General features: G+C 41.4%; 1 protein-coding gene across 6 annotated transcripts in view; it reads left to right on the forward strand.

The window, feature by feature from the left end:
* Positions 1-8,127: 8,127 nt before the first annotated feature.
* Positions 8,128-23,192, forward strand: part of ALDH18A1 (aldehyde dehydrogenase 18 family member A1) — a 38,474-nt gene continuing 23,409 nt past the window's right edge. For 2 of the 6 annotated variants that reach the window (XM_074373862.1, XM_074373864.1), the window contains exons 1-5: positions 8,128-8,354; positions 11,262-11,377; positions 16,619-16,679; positions 18,920-19,136; positions 22,980-23,129. In XM_074373862.1, the coding sequence (XP_074229963.1) occupies positions 11,290-11,377; positions 16,619-16,679; positions 18,920-19,136; positions 22,980-23,129 (516 nt within the window). In that variant the 5' untranslated portion in view covers positions 8,128-8,354; positions 11,262-11,289. Of the gene's footprint in view, positions 8,457-11,261; positions 11,378-16,618; positions 16,680-18,919; positions 19,137-22,979; positions 23,130-23,192 lie in introns of all 6 variants that reach the window. The other 4 variants (XM_074373865.1, XM_074373866.1, XM_074373863.1 and 1 more) reach the window with 3 other exon arrangements.

The raw sequence follows: 23,192 nt of genomic DNA on the forward strand, positions 1-23,192 counted from the left end.
TAGCTGTCTGCTTAGGACTCTGCAGACCACCAGGTACACACTAGATTTTCTATTTCTCAAACAGAAAACAATGCAAAGAACCCTTCTTCTGGCCCTGCAGGTTGTGTTGTTTCTGACTAAAGGTTTGCAGGATCTTCATCTGTCCACTCACAGGCACACTTGGGCCCAGCATTAAAAGGAACATGCTACTATGTGCCCAAGTGAACTCAGGAATAGCTGCCCTCTGGACTTCAGAGAGAACAGACAGCTGGTGGCTGTATATTTTGTTTGGCTCCTCCCCACTCCCTCAGGTCACACTCTGCCCAGGCATGGTGGGGTAAAAGTCCTTTCTTCTCAGTTTCAGTGGAAATCCAGCCCCCTCTGCTACTAGCAAATGACTCTGCCACTCATTTCTGGTCCTCCCCTCCATTGTGGTAAGGACAAGTAAAGCTGATCGAGAGCTTTATTGTAGTAATTCCAGCAGCACATAGAAGTTAACTGATATGTGGTCTGCTGCATGAGTGTTTTCTTATATATGTGAAGGCTTTTAAAAAAGGAAAAAACTTCTATACATAGCACAACAGCATTTAAATCAAGCGACTTGAGTTCTTTTCCTGGGCGATACACTCTGGAGACTTCAGTTGTGTGGCACTGACATGAATAGTGAATGCAGCAGGAAATGTGTTTTTCCAACATAAGACAATAGCAGCTTTAAAGGGCAATGCAGGCAGGCATGTTTGGGCCCTACCTGCATGACCAACTCAGAGAATCTGGCTTGCAGAGAAAACTACTTAAAAAGGTAATTTCCTGTTATTCTTGGGTGAAGAGAAATTGGTTGGGAATTATTATAGGCAACCTGGAAAGCAGGAAGCATAAAAAGGTATTGGCCAGAGCAAAATCATACTATCCTTAAAATTAAGGCAAAATTTTGATGGAAGGTGTGTCATTTCTAATTGTCTTAACTTTTAATTCCTTTTATAAAAAAGAACAGAATGTAAAGAATAGGATATAATAGAATAATTAACTCTAGTGAAAATAGAATTGAGCACCTATTCTGAAACACAGAATTGTTAGGATACAGCCCCTTGGTGAGCTGACAGTTTAGTGGGGGAAGACTGATGTGTGACATAGGAGACACTTCCGCTGAGAGAAACAGTGTGGCCTAGACTAGTAAGGCGCAAGCTTTGAGGAGGTGGTGGGATTGGAGCTGAACATGACAGGGTAGGACTGGGAGAGGAGGAGGTGACCCCAGGAGCCAAGAACAACCTGGGTGAAGGCTCAGAGGCCCCTGTTGAAGTGACTGTGGTAGAAACACTGAATGGGCAAAATAGGCACTAAGATGGGATAAGTAAGATGGGCGCTCAGTATATGGGGGCTTGAAAGCCAGGCAGAGAGAACTGGGAGATAGTCTATTTTCTGACCAACTTCCACAACATATTAATGATCTGAATTTAAAACTGCTTTTTAATAATAAAGCATATACTTCCCTGGTGGTAAAAATTTTTTTATTTAAAAATTTAAAAGCAAATAATAAAGCATATACTTAGTTATAATAAATCCTGCTTCATGAGCAGAAAATACTAATTGTAAATGCTATATCTGATGGGTTTATCATTTAGCTGCATTCCAAAGTACCTCAAAGTAACCTACTTCCCCAGAATAAAGTGACAAAGTTCCTGTAGCATTTATTACTAACCTAGGAGGAACTGTTTCTGTATAAGGGAGATTCTGCACACGGGGAGTTGGGAGCTGTGAAGCTGATGGCCGGGTTCCCACCAAAGTCTGTTACATAGATGTTATTTAATTCAGCAACCTTACTCCAAGGAGACCTGTACTAAAACTGACGACAAAGCAATTAGAATATTTAGGTTCTCCAGTTTGGGCTTCTTAAAAGGAACTAAACTTAAGTGACAACTCATCCTAAATTACAGGGTTGGAGACATCTAATCCACTCCCAACAGCCTAAGAGTCCTTTTCAGAGTCCAGTCCTTTTCCTCCTTTATGTAAATGCTTATTCCTGTGCCCAAGTGCTATGAAATCATTCTATGCCTTAACAAAAAACTTAGATCTCAACTACAATTCACATACCATAAAATTCACCCTTTTTAAGTGTACAGTTAAGTGGTTTTTAGTATATTTGGTGTTATGTAGCCATCACCAATAATTCCAGATCATTTTCATCTCCCTAAAAAGAAACCCCCTGCTGATAAGCAGTCACTTCCCATTTACCCTTTCCCCCTAGTTTCCAGCAGTCACTAATCTACTTTCTGTCTCTATAGATTTGCCGACTTTGAACATATCATGTAAATAGAATCATAAAACACTTCTGTGCCTCGCTTTTGCATAATATTTTCAAGGTTCATCCATGTTGCAGCATGGATCAGAACTTCATTCCTTTTATGGCTGAATAATACTCCATTATATCAATATGCCACATTTGGGTTGTTCCTACTTTTTTGGTAATTATGACTAATGCTGCTATGAACATTCATGTATAAGTGTTTGTATGGATTTTTGTTTTTATTTATCTCTAGTATATAACTAGGAGTGGAATTGCTGGGCAGCATGGTAACTCTGTGTTTAATTTATTGAGGAACTGCCAAAGTACTTTCCAAAGTGACTACGCCATTTTACAATCCCACTAGCAGTATATGGGGATTCTTTTTCTTAAGCATTTTTTAGTTTCTCTTTTGCTTTTTGTGCGATTTGGGGGTGGAAATTAAGTTTATTTATTTATTTACTTAATATACACAGAGGTACTGGGGATTGAACCCAGGACCTCATGCATACTAAGCACACATTCTACCACTGAGCTATACCCTCCCCTAAAAATGGGAATTTTTTTTCTTAAGCATTTTTCATTTTTATAATCAGAAAATGAAACTATTAAAAAAAAATTGTGCACCAGAAAAAACCTCCCTGTTTATTGTATGTAGAAATGTTTCTTATTTATGAATAACTTCCCATTTCTATTGATGTATTTGTTTGACATTCTGGGCCAGCGTTTTAAATCAGCATTTCCTAAAGGCCAGTCACATCATAATCTGGAGTGCTTTATGAAAATACTGATTCCTGGTCCCTGCCCATAGATATTCTGATTCACTGGTGGCAGAAGGGGCTCTAAGAATCTGTGTCTTTTAAAAGCCTTCCTGGTGCTTCTGATGTCAGCCTGGTCTGTGAAACTACCAAGTATGTTGCATAGTGTGGCTGAAATTGGTTTCATTTAAGTGTTTGTCCTGTCATTGCTGACTCATGTAGTATGTCTACCAGCCTGGCCTTTTCCCTGAGAATCCCATCACACAGAGCTCTGCTGAAGGGACGAGCCCAGCCTCCATGTTCTTGCCTGCATGCCCTCCTCTCCCTGCCACCACTGACTAGACCAAAAATGGAGTCCTAGACTAAGTAAGGCCAGTAAGATTTTCTCTCTGGGAATCTGAAACTGGGACCAAGTTTAAAAGGCAGTCAGGAGTAGACACCAAAGAGATTTTAGGGCTGAATAAGCCATTTTCCACCAGCTGTTCACTAATGAAGAGTCTAACTTAAAAGAAGGGGAAAAAAAGGAGCAAATGTGTGGAGAGCTGTCAATAGGAAACCCAGAGATGGAGAGTAGTCTTGGTTCCCAGCTTCAAATTCCTTGTACCCACCTCCCAATTCCTTGTACCCACCTCTTACGAGATCTAATTTTACCTCCCACTCTTAGAGACTATGAGTTACTCCTTATAGTAAATTGCCTTGTTTAAATAAGTTTCTGTCACTAACAATTAAAGAAACTGAGACTAAGATAGCTTTAACCTAGTACTCTATGGTGTGTAAGGAAGCAGTCTTCAATCCTGTATCCTTATAGTCCACTTCTAAATAGTCCACTTCCTACGTGACTTTCTGTTCATGTCCAGCCCTATTTCCATTTGCTGAGACAAAATTTAAATCCCTCCAATCAAAAAGGAAGCACTTAAAAAATAACCACATACAAGAAAGACACCATGGCTGAATTATTTCCTTGATTTCTGTGGAAAGGTAACTAGCTTATAATTCTGGTATTCCATTTTTCCCAATCCATAGTCACATATCCCACTCCTTTCTCCTTACTGGTGGAGTAGAATATTAATCGTGGAATAGTAATGAAAATAAAATAATAGTAATAAACAAATAGAAAATGTTTCAACAACGTTAAAGGATATTCATATTTGGTCTTCTTAACAACCGTATAGGCAAGTATATGTAGAATATACACTATAGAATATAGGCAAGTATTGAAGATAGATAAAGACAGTGTTATTATTCCCATTTCTTATATGAGAAGACTAAGCCCTTGTTTGTTTTTATCCTTATTTTTTACTTGAGAAAACTAAGAAATTAAATTCATTCATCTATCAAATGTTTTTTGTCTATTATGTGCCAGGAATATGCTTCCCTGCTTTCAGGAGCTTATATTCTAGCAGGGAAGGCAGACAAACAATTACCATATATGGGTTAAGGACACATTAAGAACAAAACAAGACTTCCTGAGTGGAGAAAGCCTCTGTCCCCAATGGCTTTAGCTATACCCACAGTTACCTATTTTGTTGTATGTTCATGGTGAGAACCTCAAAAGCTCAATTACCCCATGAAACTACTGGAGGGCAGTTTTTGTATCCCCTACTCTACTTTAAATCCAAAGTCTCAAAACAACACATGTTGGGAGGTTCTTGTTCTTCACCCAAAAGAATTGCTCCCCTCATCTCTTTGCTAACCCTGTATTGCAGCACCACTGGGTTTGCAAGTAGCCCTCCTTGTCCCTCACCGCCCCACTTTCAAGTAGTGAGCTCTGTCCTTTATGCTCCCATGCCCCGCTGGAGCCTTTTCCCCAGCCATTATTTCTTACTTGAACCTCTGCAATAGGCTAACCAAGCTCCCACCTTTTACCCCTCTTCACTGATTTCAGACACACAAATCTGATCATGCCATTCCAGTACTTTGAAAGTTCGTGGTTACCCACACACCTACAGTCAATTAATCTTCAACAAAGGAGGCAAGAGTATACAATGGAGAAAAGACAGTCTCTTTGGCAAGTGGTATTGGGAAAACTGGACAGCTGCATGTAAATCAATGAAGTTAGAACACTCCCTCCCACTATACACAATAAACTGAAAGTGGCTTAAAAACTTAAATATAGGACAGGATACCATAAATCTCCTAGAAGAGAACGTAGGCAAGACATTCTTTGATGTAAATAGTGGCAATGTTTTCCTAAGTCAGTCTCCCAAGGCAATAGAAATAAAAGCAAACATAAACAAATGGGACCTAATCAAACTTAAAAGCTTTTGCATAGCAAAGGAAACCATAAACAAAAAGAAAAGACAACCTACAAACTGGGAGAAAATATTTGCAAACAATGAGACTGACAAGGGCTAAATTTCCAGGATATACAAGCAGTTCACACAACTTAATAACAAAAAAACGAACAACCCAATAAAAAAAATGGGCAAGACCTATATAGACATTTCCCCAAAGAAGACATACAGATGACCAATAGGCACATGAAAAGATGCTCAATATCACTAATTCTCAGAGAAATGCAAATCAAAACTACAATGAGGTACCACTTCACACCGGTCAGAATGGTCATCCTTAAAAAGTCCACAAACAGACATAGAATACAAACTTGTGGTTGCCAAGGGGGTGGAGGGTGGGAAGGGATAGACGGGATTTCAAAATTGTAGAATAGATAAACAAGATTATATTGTATAGCACAGGGAAATATACACAAGATCTTATGGTAGCTCACAGAGAAAAAAATGTGACAATGAATATATATATATGTTCATGTATAACTGAAAAATTGTGCTCTACACTGGAATTTGACACAACATTGTAAAATGATTATAAATCAATAAAAAATGTTAAAAAAAAAAAAAGTCCACAAACAATAAATGCTGGAGAGGGCGTGGAGAAAAGGGAATCCTCCTACACTGTTGGTGGGAATTTGGTGCAGCCACTACAGAAAACAGCATGGAGATCCCTTAAAAAACAAAAAAGTTACCATATGATCCATATGATCCAGACCCACTCCTGGTGGAGAAAAGATACATGCACCACAATGTTCATAGCAGCACTATTTATAATACCCAAGACATGGAAACAACTTAAATGTCCATCGACAGACAATTGGATAAAGAAGTTGTGTTATATATGTGTGTGTGTGTGTGTATATATATATATATATATATACGCACACACACATACACATATATTCCATTGTGTGTGCACACACACACACAGGAATACTACTGAGCCATAAAAAAGGATGAAATAATGCCATTTGCAGCAACATGGATGGACCTAGAGATTATCATACTAAGTGAAGTGAGATAGAAAGACAAAATATGTGATATCACTTAGATGTGGAATCTAAAAAATGAAAAAGATGAACTTATTTATAAAGCAGAAACAGACTCACAGAAGTAGAAAGCAAACTTATGGTTATCAAAGGAGAAGGAAGGGAAGGATAAATTAGGAGTTTGGGGTTTGCAGATACACACCACTATATATAAAATAGATAACAAGGTCCTACTGTATAGCACAGGGAACTATGTTCAATATCTTGTAATAACCTCTAATGAAAAAGAATATATATATGTGTGTGTGTGTGTATATATATATATCTATATATCTATCTATCTGTCTATCTATCTATATATATATCTCACTGAATCACTATGCTGTACACCAGAAACGAATACAACAGTGTAAATCAACTATATTTCAATTTTAAAAATGAAATAATTTAAAAAATAAAAATTAAAAAGTCATGGTTCTCTATCTTTGAGGATAGATAAAATTCAAAACCTTTAGCATGGCACAGAAATTTTGCAAAGTGCCCCCCACCTCCACCTCACCAAACACCTCTCCTGTTGCGTTCCACATGCAGCCTCTCTTCATAACGTGTCTCAAGCCTCTGCATATTCCATTCCCTCTTCCTCCTGTGATTCTGCTCACCTCTTCTAGGAGAACTACTTACTTCCTGTCCTTCAAAGCACAATTCGAGGTCTTCGGTTCAATCCTCAGTACCGCCATCAAAAACCAAACAAATAAATAAACCTAGTTACCCCACCCAATAATAAAGCTGACTATCAAGTTACTTAAACAATGAAAAAAAACTAACTTAGGAAAACTAAGACAAAAATATAGGAAAACTGCTTATTTAAGAAATAAATATATGGAATAAATTATTTTTAAAAATTAACGAACTATCAAAAAAACACAATTCTTATATCTACTCTTTTTAAAGCCTGGCCTGAATTCCTGGGGACCTCCTCCTCTAGCATCAATCACATTGTGTTGTAATCATTTGCTCACGTATCTGTCTCTCCCCACAAGGCTACAAACTCATCTAGGGACGGGACTATGTCTTCCTCCAAACCTAAGGAATGCCTGGTACATAAACAGCCAGAGTTTAATGAATGAGGGAATGAATAAACAGGCTCAGCGATGTTATTAGGGACTACTACACAAGGGGCAGGATGCCTTCCTCGCAGAACCCACCTCCACTCAAGTGCTCTGCCCACCCCACCCCGCCACATGCCTAGCGTGCCCAGCATTAGGTCTGTGCCTATGCAGGAACATGCCCTTTGAAGAAAACACAGCAAGTAGGAAAGAGGGAGAGAGTCTGAGTTCGAATTTTAAGGGTGGGTCCACATTCGCCTTTGGAATAGTTCCAATTGTCAGGTATTAAATACAACTCTTTTTATATTGTATTCTCACCAATGCCCTTACTGAAGGAAAGGTGGCCTGGGACTCTTGGGGAAACCTCCAGGCGACTAGGGGGCAAATCATTTTATCGCAGTCTCAAAATATTCTCATTTAAACACACGTTTGTCTGGAGTGTGGGATCCTCAAATGTGTGCAAATTGACCCAACCTAGTTCTCAGGTGTGCCTTGGATATAATGGCCAACACTGACAAACACACTGTGTGGGATCTACCAGCTATTGAAGGATCCGGGCATCTTTTCTGCCTCCCAGGAACGTCCGATGGGCGGCTCTTGGACACTCTCTTTGGTCCCTGTCTCTGTCGGCTCCTGGGACGTGGACGTTCACCACGAGCGCTGGAGCCCCGCCTCCCGGCGTCTGCCCGGGCCTCGGCGGGCGGGGCTCGCCACGTGGAGCGCGAACCCGATTCTCGGAAGGTGTCTACGCCATTGTCGCGGCGCAGCTCGGGGCCGGCCTCTCGCCTCGCGTCAACGGCGGAGGCCCCGCGGCCTGGGCTTACTCCAACGCTGCTGACGTAGCGTCGTCTTGCGGGACGTGGACGGAAGAAAAAGGAGAGTACGCCGGCGCCAGAAGTGGCTGGCGCGGAGTGCGGGCTGGGCGGCTGGACCGGGCGGCGGCGGTGTGGCAGGTACGCGGCGTGCTGCGAGGATGGCGGGGACGGTGGCGGGGATGGCGAGGCGCCGGCGCCTCCACTGGGGCTGATGCGGCACCCAGGCTGTGGTGAGGAAAGGTGTGCGCGCCGTGTCGCGGGCGACCAAGGGTGCTGCGGGGGCGCGGCCGGAGCAGGAGTCTGGTGGTCCGGGGTCCGGCCCGCGAGTGGGTGTGCGCGCGCCGAGGGATGGCGGCGGGCGGGGCCGCCCCGAGCCCGCTGTACCGCCATATGCCAGGCGCGGAGGCCCAGGGACTGCGGGGGCTTGGGGCACTCGGACTCCCTGGCTGCCTTTGGATACACTCAAATGCAGAAACTGGTCCTGGTGGAAGCTTGAAGACCCAGCGGACCCGTTCTCGGTCTGGGAGTCCGGAACCAGCTTCCAGTGCACCTGCAGCCGTGGGGGTGTTTCGCTCTGTTTGTTAACTGCCCACACGCCGATTCTCTGAGGCCTGTGCGTGCGGTCCCGCCTTAGCCCGCCTGAGCTTTCGGGATCGCCTCTTCAAAGCCATCCGCGCCGCAGCCGGGGAGCTCCCTCTCGACCGCCTTTTGCAGTACGGCTTACGGTCTGTGAACTGTTCCTCCTTGGCACATCAGGCGTGACCAGATTCCATGCCCCTCCCCCACCCGCATCCCCTGCTCTGGAGGCGGTGAGGTTTATCCTTGGGTCTTTGTCTTTAAGTAGTGAACCATATACCAAGCCTGTGTTTCTGGGCGACGTTTGTTGGGACTAAAGTTCAATTCTCTGTCCAGATCTGTAAGATAAGGACTTTCTGTTAGAACCTGTAAAGAGGTACTTGAGAAATGTCCTGAATCAAAAGAATGGAAACTTTTCAATTGATGGCATGGAGTCTAGACACAGACACACACACAAACACACATACTCTTTGTTCCCTGGAATTAGCCGTCTACTTTTTGAGGACATAATAAACTCCGGCAGGATGAACTGTCCTTTGCAGTGAGGGAGGGGTCAGTCAGAGGCGATGAGAGAGGCAGGGGAGAGGCCAGGAGGCCTGGTTCAACCTAATAGCTTACTGACTCCTAATATTCACAGCTTTCAGTTATTCTTAGATAAGACGGGTAGACAAAAGTATAATTTATTTCGTGTGTCCATCAGAGAATATGGAATCCTTTGTGCTTGTGACAGGTCCTGAAAGAAATAAAAAAATGGTTGTAAAATACTATTAGTGCCCACAAGACAGAAGGAGGAAAACTGATGTTTATTGAGCATCTGTTGTACCCAGGCGTTCCGTGCATTGTCTCACAATAATTCCATGACGCCCTTACTGTTATTGTCCCTGGTTTACAAATAAGGAAACTGAGGCTTAGAAAGATTGAATAATCCTCGAAAAGGCACACAGCTAGCAAGTGCAGAGCTTGAACCAAAATCTGTCCAACTCAAAGTCCATGTTCTCATCCTATTTACCATGCTGTCAGTGGAAAGTTTATAATTCAGTTGGAAAAATCAACAGTACCACATGAACCAGTCAAAAACTAACCTGTGGGATTATATATATATCCAACTTTGAATGCTAGAGTTACTGGGGAAAGTTTGTGAAGGAGATTGAATTTTAGTGTTACTATTTGATTATTTTACCCTTTTTTGACTCTTCTTATGAACATGTTGGAGAATCCACATGTAAATAATTGTTTAGCAACAGTTACTGAAGGCCTTTATAAAAGCAGCAAACATAAATCATCGGCTCATATCATGCTTCAGTGGTATGCAGATAATTTTCTCTTGGGACCTTATATACTGTCAGAAACACCGAAGTCAACAAAGACAGCACTTAACATTTCTAATGCGTGTTAGGTGCCACATCTTTTACAACAGATGTATCCTGCCAGTCTCTTCCCTCTTCTTTCTGTACCTTTGTACAATGTAAATTGAAGAACAGTACACACCACTCCTTGTTTCTCTTCACTGTGGGGCAAAATGCTAGTCTTTTGAGGCGTGTTTAAACACGATGAGGCACATTTAAGAGGGTCAGATTATATCCACCAATCCGCAGAGCAGGAGTTAAAAGGAGGCCCACAAGCAAAGAAGGCGTATTTTTCTTATCTTGTGAAGACAACCATGTCCCTGTAGGCCCTGTAGTGTAAGAGGTGCAATAATGAATGATATATCTTATAAACATACACATAAAGCCCCCTACCTTTTTGTGAAATAAACTATTCTTCGTCTAAAACCTCAAGTTTGAGAAACTGTGGTGGAAAAATGCCCACAGCCACTGTGTTCTCAGCTCTAGGTTTCTAGCCGTGTACTCATCCTCCATGAGATGTGCCCACGGTCATTTCAGATGTCAGTCATTTGCAAGCGTTCTGCTCCCTCCCAGGGATATAAGAGTGTGCTTTGGATTCCTGCGGACAGCAGGAAGAAAGACATAGCAGCAGCCTCTGACCTTTCCTCCCTCTTGTGTCAGCAGGGATGAAGCTGACATTTCGAATATGTGGTTTTCAGAGTTCTGTTGGGAGGTGATAGCAGGAAGGTGGAGATGGCTGCTTACTGACTGTTCAGTCTTGTTTTGATCTGTTGGAGGCTCTCTGATGGTATAGGAATTGCAGTGAGAATTTAGTATCAATACATAAACGTTGTATCTTAAAGATTTTTTTGTCACTCAAAATATTCAGAATCCTTAATTGCTATTTGCTTACATAAAAAACTAAAATGGTCCTAGGAAAGGAAGGATAGAATTGGAGCCTGGGAAGGGGTCATCTGTTTTTTTCTCTCTTTTCTGTATATGGAAGAGGTGGGAGTTCCCCTAATACAGAGGAAGTTGGAACAGGAGGGTCAAGTTTTTACTCTGAGTGTGGGGAAGTGGAGGAAAATAAAGTGAACTGTCTAGTAGTTTTCATTACTCATTTTTTTTTTAATGTATCTTGCAGATACCTTGGTCAGTGAGCACATCGCAGCATGTTGAGTCAAATCTGCCGCTCTGGGTGCCAGTCCTTCACCCAGCGTCTTCTGCCCTGGGTCCAGTCCACAACACTCTCCAGATCTCGTAGGTACCATAGGAAACATAAGTATGTGGGAAGTTTGGTCAGAGTGTGTTTCAAACAAGATTTTAAAGAGGGAAAAAAGAAATAATTTGGCAGAATCAGACAAAGACGGTAAGCAAAGAAACAGCCTACTGGTGAAATGTTGTAAGTGTTTGTATTTATCAATAAAATGAAACTTTTGGAGGGGACAGATAGGTTTATGACGTAGATTATGGTGATGGTTTCACAGGTATATACTTAACCCACAAACTTGTCAAGTTGTATACATTAATATTGTACAGCTTTTTGTATGTCAAATAACTCAAAATTTAAAAGATTTTTTTTTAAATAGTGTTACGTTTATTTAATCCCCTCAGATTTTTTACAGGCTGTTTTTGTTCATTCCTTTTTTTGTATTAAGTGTTTAATTTTGAGATAATTATAGATTCATTTGCAATTGTAGGACCTACAATACAGAGAGATCTTTTATACCCTTTTCTCACTTATCCCAATATCTCAACCTGGATATTAATGTGAATAGTCAAGATAAGAAGATTCCCATCACTGTAGGATCCTTCAGGTTTCTCTTTTCTAGCCATCCCCTCTTTCCTGTCCTAATCCCTGGCAACTTCTACTCTGTTCTCCATGTTTATAATTCTGTCATTTCAAAAATTATATATATAATTATATATATATAGTTATATAAGTGAAATCATACAGTATGTGACCTTTGGGAGTGACTTATTTTATTCAGCATAATTCTCTGGAGATTATCTAAATTGTTGTGTGAACCAGTTTGTTCCTTTTTATTACTGAATAATATTTAATGGTGTGAGGGTACCACAATTAGTGTGACCTATTAAAGGACATCTCGTTTCCATTTTTTGACTGTTATGAGTAAGGCTGCTAAAAGCATTCATATATAGGAGTTTTTTTTAATTGAAGTATAGTCAGTTACAATATGTTAGTTTCTGGTGTACAGTACAATGTCCCAGTCACGCGTATACATACATATATTTGTTTTCATATTCTTTTTCATTAAAGGTTATTACAAGATATTGAATATAGTTCCCTGTGCTATACAGATGAAATTTGGTTTTTAGGACTTTCTGTGAACATAGTTTTCATTTGTCTGGGATAAATGACCAAAAGTTCAATTGCTGGGTTGTGTGTTGCAAGTGGTAGTTAGAAACTGCCAAACTTGTTTTTGCAGAGTGGCTGTACAATTTTACATTCACACCAGCAGTGTGTGAGTGATTCATCTTCTCTTCATCCTCACCAGCACTTGATGCTGCTACTCTTTTTAATTTTATCCATTCTGATGAGTGTGTAATGATACCTGACTGCGGTTTTAACTTCCTTTTCCCCAATGGCTAATGATGTTGAACATCTTTTCACGTTCTTATTTACCATCTGTATGTCCTCATCAGTGAAATGTCATTTGCTCATTTTTAATTGGATTGTTTGTTTTTTACTGTTGAATTTTTGAGAGTTTTTAATGTGTTCTAGATACTAGTCCTTGCTCAGATGTGTGGTTTGAAAGTATTTTTCTCCCAGCTCATAGCTTGTTATTTCAGTCTCTTAACAGGGTCTTTCACAGAAGAAAGTTTTTGGACTTTAATGAGGTCCATTTTATCAGTTTTTCCTTTCATGGATTGTACATCTGGGGTCAGATCTAAGAACTCTGTATAGCCTTAGATCCTAAAGATTTTCTTTCTCCTGTTTTTTCCTAAAAGTTTTATAGTTTTACATTGAAGTCCATGATTCATGTTGAGTTAATTTTTATGTACGGTGTGATGGTTAGGTTAAGGTTCATTTTTTTGCATATAGATGTCTGGTTCCAGCACCATTTGTTGAAAGGCTGTTTATGATGTTTTGAGTTGCCTATCTCCTTGATAACAGCTAAATGTTATCAACAGTCTGTCTCCAAACCTTGCATCAAGAGAACTTGCTTATCAACAAATCAAGCTTATCATTGGAAAAATCTCTGTGTCTCCTTCTTGTAAATAAGAGTGTAAAGGTTAAAAGTTTAGGGTCTGGCACTAGGCTCCCTGGATTTGAAAATTAGCTCTGCTGCTTACTTAATAAATAACTTGGTGACGGCAGCTATGGATTTAGGTCACAATTCCGTGGGTTGGCATTTTGGACCACGTACAACTGCACAGTGGTTCTCTGTCTGTCAGCTCTCACATTGGCTCAGGGTTGATTGTTGAGGGCCAGGGGGTCCTCCTCTACTGGGATAATAGATCATCTCTGTTCCACATGGCCTCTCCTCAGGCCGGCTACCCATGGCTTCTTCACATTGGTGCTTCTCAAGACCAGCAAGCCTGGAAACAGCAAGGCCTCTTGAGGCCTAAGCTTGGAATATATACAGAGTTTGACTTCTGCTACGTTGTATTGGTTTTAGCAAGTCATAGGGCCAGCCCAGATTCATGGAATGGGAAAATAGACTCCACCCGTTGATGGGAGGATTCAAGTATTATGGCCATTTTTATCATCTGGTAGTGCAGGTGAGTTATTCAACTTCTCTGGGCCTCAGTTTCCTTATTTATAAAATGAGGCTAATAATAATAACTAACTAACTCACAATAATACCTAACTCATGTGCTTGATTCATGAGAATTCAGTAAGATGGCGACAACGATGATGATGATAGCCATAGCTAATACTTTTTTATAATACCAGCTAATCTTTATTGAGTGTTTACTTTGTGCCAATAATTAACTCATTAACTCATCTCCTTCCCCACAACAACCTTATGAGACAGGTGAGGTAACAGCAAGTAAGTGGAGGGGTTGAGATTCCAACCCAGCTGTCTGGCTCCAGAGCCTACACTTGTGCTTTTACGTATCCTCTGCCTCTGTGTAAGGTGTCTGAGTAGGTGACACAGCTCCTGGTGTAGAATAAGTATTCACCTCAGTATTTTCATTGTTGATTTTACTGTTTATTCTCACTAGCCTCATTCACAGAAGAAGGCACTTTCTGACCTTGTCCCTAGGATTTTTTGTCTTTGTATCCAATTTCTCTGGAGCCTGGAGCCTTGTGTTCACTGTCCATGATAAGCACAAGAGCAGAAAAGAAATAAAAAAGGCAAAGTGAGAAAGCATAGATAGAAAAAGAGGGAAGTGGAAGGCCAGGAAGGGAGATAAAAACCATATCAGGGTCCCTTCTTGTTCAGGCCTGGAACACAGCCTCATTGATTGCTGAGCTTAAGGACTAATGCTGGAAGGGTAAAGGACTTCTCTTCCCTTGGAATATGACCTGAGGCACTTTTGAGGAATACAGATAACCCTCCCCCTTCCCCCAACACGTGTGCACACACATGCACCTCGGTATCCCCTCATACTTAACAGGAGAGATGGCTTTTCTTTGAGACTTAAAGCCTAAAGGTTCCTTAGAAGATGAGAAGAGATTACCCATCCAGAAGCCTTGGATTTTTCTTAACTAATCAAGGCCTTCTCAGTCCTTAATATGGACCTTAAAAAGTATAATACACTGAAGAATGTAAAAATGCCCTCAAGAAATGTAGAGTCAATCTGGGGGGATGAAAGCATTGTTGAACAGGAAACCCAGCAAAGCTCTGGACCCCAGAGAGCTCTCCTAGATGCAGAACCCGCTAGATGTCACTGAGCTTTTATTTGCTTGAAATTTTGTTCCTCTTGAACCTTCTCATCCCTGATCTTCTGTGACCCAGTTGCCTGCCGCCAGAACAACCCTTGACTGCCTGGCACCAAGTGCCCAGCCTCCTCTGCTGATACAGACTGGATCAGGAGTCTCATTCATGCTAACTTGGCCTGCTAGATTCTGATTGGTTTCTGCCATTTGATCACCTGGACTGACCTACTTGCCACTACCCGTGTCCCTGAGGTGTCCTCTCAGGCTGCCCCACCCATGCTGAGCACTTTTTGAGGACAGGACATGCCCTACAGTGCACAGGAGAGAAACATGGCCGGCCCAGTCGTGACAGCTGTCGATGGGATATGTGGTACTTGGGTACAGCCCTGAGCTCTGCATACAGCCACTAGTGTTCCCGGGGCCAGACTCCAGGGAAATCTCTCCCTTTACCACCCCTCCCTCCATCAAGTCAGCAAGGCCAGAACCATCATGTATGTAACTTTTAAGCTTAGACTTGGGCATCTGCATTACTTAGGATAATATCCCTGAAGGGGCTGGGCCAGTGTACTTACATTGGTGAACCTTATGAAGAAAGGCAGCTCTCCACGGAACTTAGCCCCAGCAACATGCCAGTCCTTCAGTCCCAGGGACTCTCCCAGCAGGAACAGGTCTAGCAAGGGCGCCAAGCCCCAGTTGTATCCCAGAGGATGACTTAATGAGCAGCTTTCTGCCGGGAACTAGACTGCAAGCCTCTTGCAAAAAAAAAAGTCTGTATCATCTTGTATCTCCAGCAGACTTGAAACACAGCCACTTAAGGAAGTGGTTATTTAAGAGAGGAAAGAAAACATTCCTTACGACTTCATTTTAAATGGTCTTTCTAAGATTTGTATGTGAAGGAGGCAGAGAAGGAGGAGAATACACATGATCTTCTGGTCCACAACAATAGGATTCCACCTGCTTTTACCCACCATTGTTACAGCGTAGAGAAAAACAACAGGTGCTGCATTACAGTTAAGGGAATCAGTGGTCAGGAGATAGAGGTCTGGGTAGAGAAATTCTTAAAATGTCTGTAAATATAGAAGGAGGTGATCATGGTTGATTCAAGTGAAGAAAGTTACTCTATAATAGTACAATTATAGAAGAATGGTCTGAAAGTGGCTGGGAATGATTATTTAGTAAATCATTCCAATGTTTATTAATGTCTGTGGTGATACATAGAGAACTCTTTGAGGGGGAAATGCCTGAAGTTTATTCCTGCTGAGAACTTGTGTTCCCCATCTTGTCTTGCTTCTTGGGTCCAGCACATCCCACCAAGCAGAGGTCCATCTGCTGTGAGTGAGCCCACCCATCAACCACCGACGTCCACGGCCAGCTCGGCCTCTCCTGCCCAGGCATCCCTGCCCTTCCGCTTGCGCACTCATCCTCCTGTGTCAGTTAGAGTCAGTCAGGTGCGCGTCACAGAAAAGCCCAAATATGGACAGCTCAGACAGGACAGCAGTCTGTTTCTCTCTCTTTCTCCTGAAAGAAGCTGGGGCCCTGAAAGAAGGGAGGTGGCCCAGGGCTCCCTGGACAGAGCAGCTCTGAAATCCTCAGGCTTCCATGTACCTTCTTTCTTGTTGTGTCACGGTTCTTCATGTGTTTTCTTGTAGTTGGAAGTGGATGTTTGCGTTCCAGCCTTTGCACCCATGTTCCAAGCAGCAACATGGATGAAGGGAAGCACTCTTCTTTTTTTTTCTTTTACATTTTTCATTCACATTTAATGTAATTTCAGTCAAAAAGGCTTCAGGCAGCATCAATAGGTAACAGAGCATTGGGTAAGAAGGAGAAGACATTCTAAGACACAGCATGGTTCTTCCATATGAAGTAACTGTGGGGCTCTGAGCTGCTAAACCTTGATTTATTTATCTAGAAATAGACAATAGCCATAAGTTGGCACAAATGAATGTGGCTGGTGGCAGCTTGAAATCGGGCAGCTGTGGGGTCCAGTCTTACTCAGGAAACACTTTTGTTTTTAAGGAAATTCCTAGAAGTCCCACATTTTCGTGTGTATCTCATTAACCAGAACTTAGTCACATGGCCATACCGAGCTGCGCGAGAAAGTCTGGGAAATGTAGTTTTCTGACTGGTGGCAGTGTGCCCTGCTAAAACTGGGGAAGTCCCTGAATTTGTGAGAGAAAGGGCAAATGGGTAGTTGGTAAGCAGTCAGCAGAAAGAATTGGACGCATGAGATGTTGTGAAGTGGTTCGTGCCTGACACTCAGCGCTGACTGTTACGTTTTCAGCTTTTCAATTAAGTTTGGTTTTTTCTTTTGTTTTGGGTTTTTTGGGGGGGGGGAGTGTTTGTGGGGGAGGTGAAGGCCTCTTTAGAAATCTTGTTCAGTGTTACAAGGAAAAGAATCAGGAAAGGATTGATTAGGGGCAGATGTCCAAAGGGATAGAAAGAAGTATCTGACTCCAGCCTTGCTTTTCTTTCAGAAAGCTATCCAGTTTCTTTATTATCGTTAACAAGCATTTCATGCTGCCATGTTACAAATTTTAGGTAGATGAGTTATGATTTTTTTAATTACTTATACCAATTACTTCGCTCTGTATTGTCTTAGCTAATCAGACTTACTGTCTTTTTAAGTGGTGTGGTTTCTTTAAAAGCACACATGTATATATGCACCCCAATGTTCATAGCACTATTTACAATGGCCAAGACATGGAAACAACCTAAATGTCCCTCGACAGATGGCTGCATAAAGAAGTTGTGGTATATTTCTACAATGGAATACTACTCAGCCATAAAAATAATAAAATAATGCCATTTGCAGCAACATGGATGGACCTGGAGATTGTCATTCTAAGTGAAATAAGCCAGAAAGAGAAAGAAAAATGCCATATGATATCACTTATATGTGGAATCTTGGGGAAAAAAAAGACAAACGAACTTATTTGCAAAACAGAAAGAGACTCAGACATAGAGAACAAATGTGGTTACGTGGAGGGGAGGGGGTGGGAGGGGATAAATTGGAAGTTAGAGATTTGCAAATACTAATTGATATATATAGAACAGATAAACAACAAGTTCATGCTGTATAGCACAGGGAACTATATTCAATATCTTGTAGTAACTTATGGTGAAAAAGAATATGAAAACAAAATATGTATGTTTGTGTATGACTGAAGCTTTGTGCTGTACACTAGAAATTGACACAACATTGTAAACTGACTATACTTAAATTAAAAATATATATATATGTGTATGTATATATATATATATATACACCCCCCCAAAAGCACACATTTTTCTGATTATGAAAGCAGTGCATTTTTACTACATAAATTTGGGAAACATAGACAAGAATAAAGAAGAAAAATAAAATCACCCATAATCCTGTCATGAGATAAAATACTAATGTTTTGATTTATTTTCTTTATCTTTTTTATTATGCATTTAGACATGTGTATGAAGCTAACATATCACAAGCATTTTACTATTAAAAATTCTAAAAATGTTAATCTTTCTGCCCTTTTTTTGACATTTACCCTACCTCTGATTTTTCCTTTTATAACAAATGTGATTAGCCTTCTGATAAATATCTTTGTCTCCATCTCTGATTAATTCCTTAGAATAAATTTCTGGACATGGAATTGCTGGATCAAAGATGTGAACATTTTTAAGGCTTTTGATTTATTTTGCCAACGCGTCTTCAGGAAAGATTGTCTCATCTAAACTCTTTACCAGCAGTGTTTGAGTGCACCTGTGACCTGCGTGCTGGGTGTAAATGCCACATAATGCTAGAATAAAACATGCTAGATGTGGCTTTTGATATGCAGGTTTTACTCAGTTAAGAATGATAAAGCTATTTTTTTGGTGACTAAACTGGTTACTATTACTAATATCTTTTTAATGAGAAATTGTATGTTGTATTTCTCTTTCTTTTCTTGCATTTGACTTGGGGGGGTTACAGATCGTGTCCAGCCTTCAGCCACGGGACATGTTCGTTCTTGGAGCAACATCCCCTTTATCACTGTACCCCTCAGCCGTACACATGGCAAATCTTTTGCCCACCGCAGTGAGCTGAAGCATGCCAAGAGGATCGTGGTGAAGCTCGGCAGTGCCGTGGTGACCCGAGGGGATGAATGTGGCCTGGCACTGGGACGCCTGGCATCTATTGTTGAGCAGGTAATCACCAAGATGGAAAATCCAGCTGAACTAAAACAAAATCAGCTTTTTAAGCTGTCATTTCAGGTTTCTGAGTTTGTAAAATAACCTTCATTTGAGTGCGGTAGATTTAACCCAATCTGAAAACACCCTTTCTCAATGAAGGCGCCACAGGGAGACAGCAGCTCAGGGCAAGTAAAGGGGATGTCAAGGAGTAGAGTTGATTTCATGCAGTTCATCCCTCAGGCGATGCTCCCTAGTGTTCTAGTGGTTAGGATTCGGCGCTCTCATCCCTCAGGCTTCTTAGTGATAAGGAGCTGTATAGGTCAGTGACTTTTAATCCTGGCTGCACTCTAGAATTGCTTGAGGGGCCTGGAGATGCCTGGGCATCATACTCAGCCATTTAATAAGTATCTCTGGCATGAGGCTCCAGCATCTGCGTTTTTCAAGTTTCCCAGGTGACTCATATGTAGTCAAGGTTAAATACCTGATGAATTTGTGTACATATTGAGCTTTTCCCCCCTGTTTTGATTGGCTTTATCTTTTTTAATTAGCCCAATTATCTTGAAATAAATATGAGCTATTGTTTAAAAAATTTCCTAAATTCAGGTATTTAAAAGCTTACCCGACTGCATGGAGAATACTGTGTAAGGCTTTCATTTGAAAGCAGAAGGATACAAAGCCACAAAAGAGAGAATAAGCAAGCACTGAGGGTCTGAGAGACATCCTGTGCACAAGCCCCCCAGGGTCTTTATTCATACAGGGACCATACCCTGTCTCCAGATTAAATCACCAAGAGATGTGTGCAAGGAATCTTGGCTTTGAAGGGACTCAAAGCAGAAGTTTTCAGTGGGGATTTTATGCCCCCACTGGCCATGCAGTCAAACAGGCTATAGTTTATCAGTAAAGAAACTGATCTTGAGGGGCCAGCATGGGAGTTTTGGACTTTAAACATCACATCACAAATCCTACTACCCTTATCTTTTCTAAGAGCAGGGATCAGCAAACTTTCCCTGTAAAAGGCCACATACTAAATATGTTATCTTCTTTAGGGCATATGGTCTCTGTCTCAACTACTCAGCAATACTGTTGTAGCACAAAAGCAAACCTCAGACAGTATATAAATGAATAGTCATGACTGTGTTCCAATAAAACTTTATTTGCCAAAACAGATGCAGGTCAGATTTGACCTGCAGTCCGCAGTTTGCCAACCCCTGACCAAGAGTCAAAAACCAGACATCCAGGTATCCTGGAGATAAAGCTGGAGCCTTTTCATTCTAGCTGTGACTCAACTCTATCTTCCATAACCACATTTTCTATTTTTAAAAAACAATTTTACTGAAGAGTTGGTATGAGAAAGCTGCTAACCTAAAACCTGATGGAATTTTCTTCATTTAGTTTCTGTGCTTAGCAATTATCAGATTTGCCTCTCAGATTGAGTCCATCAGATCAATTCAGTTTAACAAATGTTTATCAAAGGGCTACATTGTAAGGGTCTTGACTAACCTCTAACTGTTGTCTCTGTCCTTGGGAAGCCAGAACTGGGACTCCCAAAATAATAAGGTGGTTGTTCAAGGCAGTGAATATCCAAATGAGAAGGCCCAAATGACAATGACTGATAGTTCCAGAGATGGTAAAATCAAATGAGAGTGTTGTCATTCTTGGGGCTTTCTAGGAGAGCTGAAACTCAACATGGATCTTTGTGACTGGTAGGATTTGCACCAACGGAGGGGAAGTGTTCCATGTTGCCAAGTGCACACTGTAAATGGTGCCCCTAGAATTGTGCAGCCCAGCGCTTCTGGGGAATGGGGAGGTTCTATGAGTGAAGTCCAGATGGGGGACAAAAACAGGAATGAGTATGGCATGTGATGGGCCAGGGAAGAGGTAAGCTTAAAGGTGATGATGGTGATCTCATCAGGGAAGAATGGGAATAAAGTGTATTGTTCTTTATGCAGGGCTTTGAAACCAGGTAGAAGATTTCGGGTTCAATCTCAAAAACAGACTGAATGTTTTGAGCAGAGGAGAAACTTGATGAAAACAATGGGGAGAATCTGGTAATGGTTTGCTTAGGCGACCAGCTCTCCTTTTAGGGACACCCATGGACCTCATGGAAGGGTTTTCTAGATCTGGGCAATACGAATAGATAGTCAGCTGTTGTGTCCAAGGCATCTGATCACAGTACATAGACTCAGGAGCCAACTTCAAGCGGCTTCCATTGACCAAAAGTGGGAATATCTGAACATTAATAAAGATAATTTCTACACTAAATTTAAACACAGGAAATATGTGTAAATCCATGAATCACAATGATACTTCAAAAAAAATTCATTGGTCATCTTTGAAGGATTCTGGAGAAACTTCTCATTATTTTGGAAACTGATACATAAAGGAAAAGAGACACACATTTGTGCTGCATTTCATATACATAGTGTACCTCAAGGTAACCAAATAGTTAATGAGTACTTCCTTTATGGAAGTACTCTAGCCTGTAAATAAAGAGGAAATGAATGAGTAAGAATATCAGCGTCTTGTAGCCCCTAATGAATTAATAGCCTTGGTGATGCATCAGCAGTTGCTAACATCACAAAAAGAAAGACAGCCAGGCCTTATGTATCCCCTTGATGGACATCATGAGCTTAAAGAATTCTTGAGAAAAAAATCAAGCCTCCATACCTAACAGTGGTTTATAGGAAATAGAGCACAGCATTAAATGGCACCGTAGGGACAAAGCAGGAAAATCGAGTCTGAGAAACCCTAAAGGGCAGATAACTCTGTTTCTTTAACAAAAAATTACACGGGAAAAAAATGATAGTGGGGAACCTATGGATTAAAAGTGAATTAAGGGACATTTCAACTGATTGCAATGTATGGGCTTAATTTGTATCTCAATTTGAGCAAGCTCAAAAAATTGGAGAAATGTGAACTTGGATATTTGGTATTAGGGAATTATTGAAGTAGGTAATAATGGGTTTGTGGATGTATGCATAACTATAATTTTTTTAGCAATTACTGCTGAAGTATTTACAGATGAGATAATGTGTCTGGAGCCTGGGATTTCTATTAAAATAATGATGGGGCTGTAAAAGGAATATTCGAGAGTGAGAAATTGGCCATAAGAGGTAGTTGTTAGAGCTAGGTGATGAGTATGTGGGGATTTGTAATTCGATTTATGCCACTTTGGTTAAGTATGAAATTTTCTATGATAAGAAGTTATTTTTTTTAGATCATGGTTTATCATAGCTGTTTCTGAGTTCCTGAACCATGTTACAGGGTTCAAGCATTAGGAGGAGTGGACAGGTTAGGAATTTTTTATTTTTTTCATGTGGACCTGTCCGAGGTGGGAAACGAAATGATCACAGTTGAATCTAGGCAGACAGAGCGGAACAAGGTCAGCATCTGTCCCTGGTCCAGCCAGAGGCAACCCATGAGAATCAGACATGCCCCAGAAACAGCCTCATCTCCCCAGGTCATACCTTAGAATGTGAGAAGCCGTCTGCTAAGTTTACTTGCAATTCCTGGCTCCAGACTCATGTTCTTGGCTTTGTTTGCTGAAACAACTAGGTTTTCTGCATAATAGGCTCCTCCAGATACCTCCAGGTCCTGTGGATGGCAAACCTGGCTACACACCAGAATCCCGTTATTAAAAATTTCTTGTTTCTATCTGTCTCCTACTTATCAGATTTGAGGAAGCATGTAGGACTCTGTATTTTTACCGAAAAACCTGGGTGATTCTTCCCAAGCCAGCCCACTGCTGGTCTGTAAACCAGCATTTGGGATCCACTCATTAGTTCCCCCTACCTGAATCTCTTGTGATGAGAGGAAAAACATGACAGTGACTTGTGCCTTTTCCTTCCTCACTGCCAGGTGTCAGTGTTACAGAACCAAGGCCGAGAGATGATGCTGGTAACCAGTGGAGCCGTAGCCTTTGGCAAACAGCGTCTGCGCCACGAGATCCTTCTGTCTCAGAGTGTGCGGCAGGCCCTGCACTCGGGACAGAACCAACTGAAAGAGATGGTGAGTGCTGCTTCCCCACCTCCGTAGCAGGGTCCTTAGGCCTCCTTCCCTCACCCCCAACCA

The sequence above is a fragment of the Camelus bactrianus genome, chromosome 11, assembly GCF_048773025.1.
Source record: "Camelus bactrianus isolate YW-2024 breed Bactrian camel chromosome 11, ASM4877302v1, whole genome shotgun sequence".
Classification (NCBI taxonomy): Eukaryota; Metazoa; Chordata; class Mammalia; order Artiodactyla; family Camelidae; genus Camelus; species Camelus bactrianus.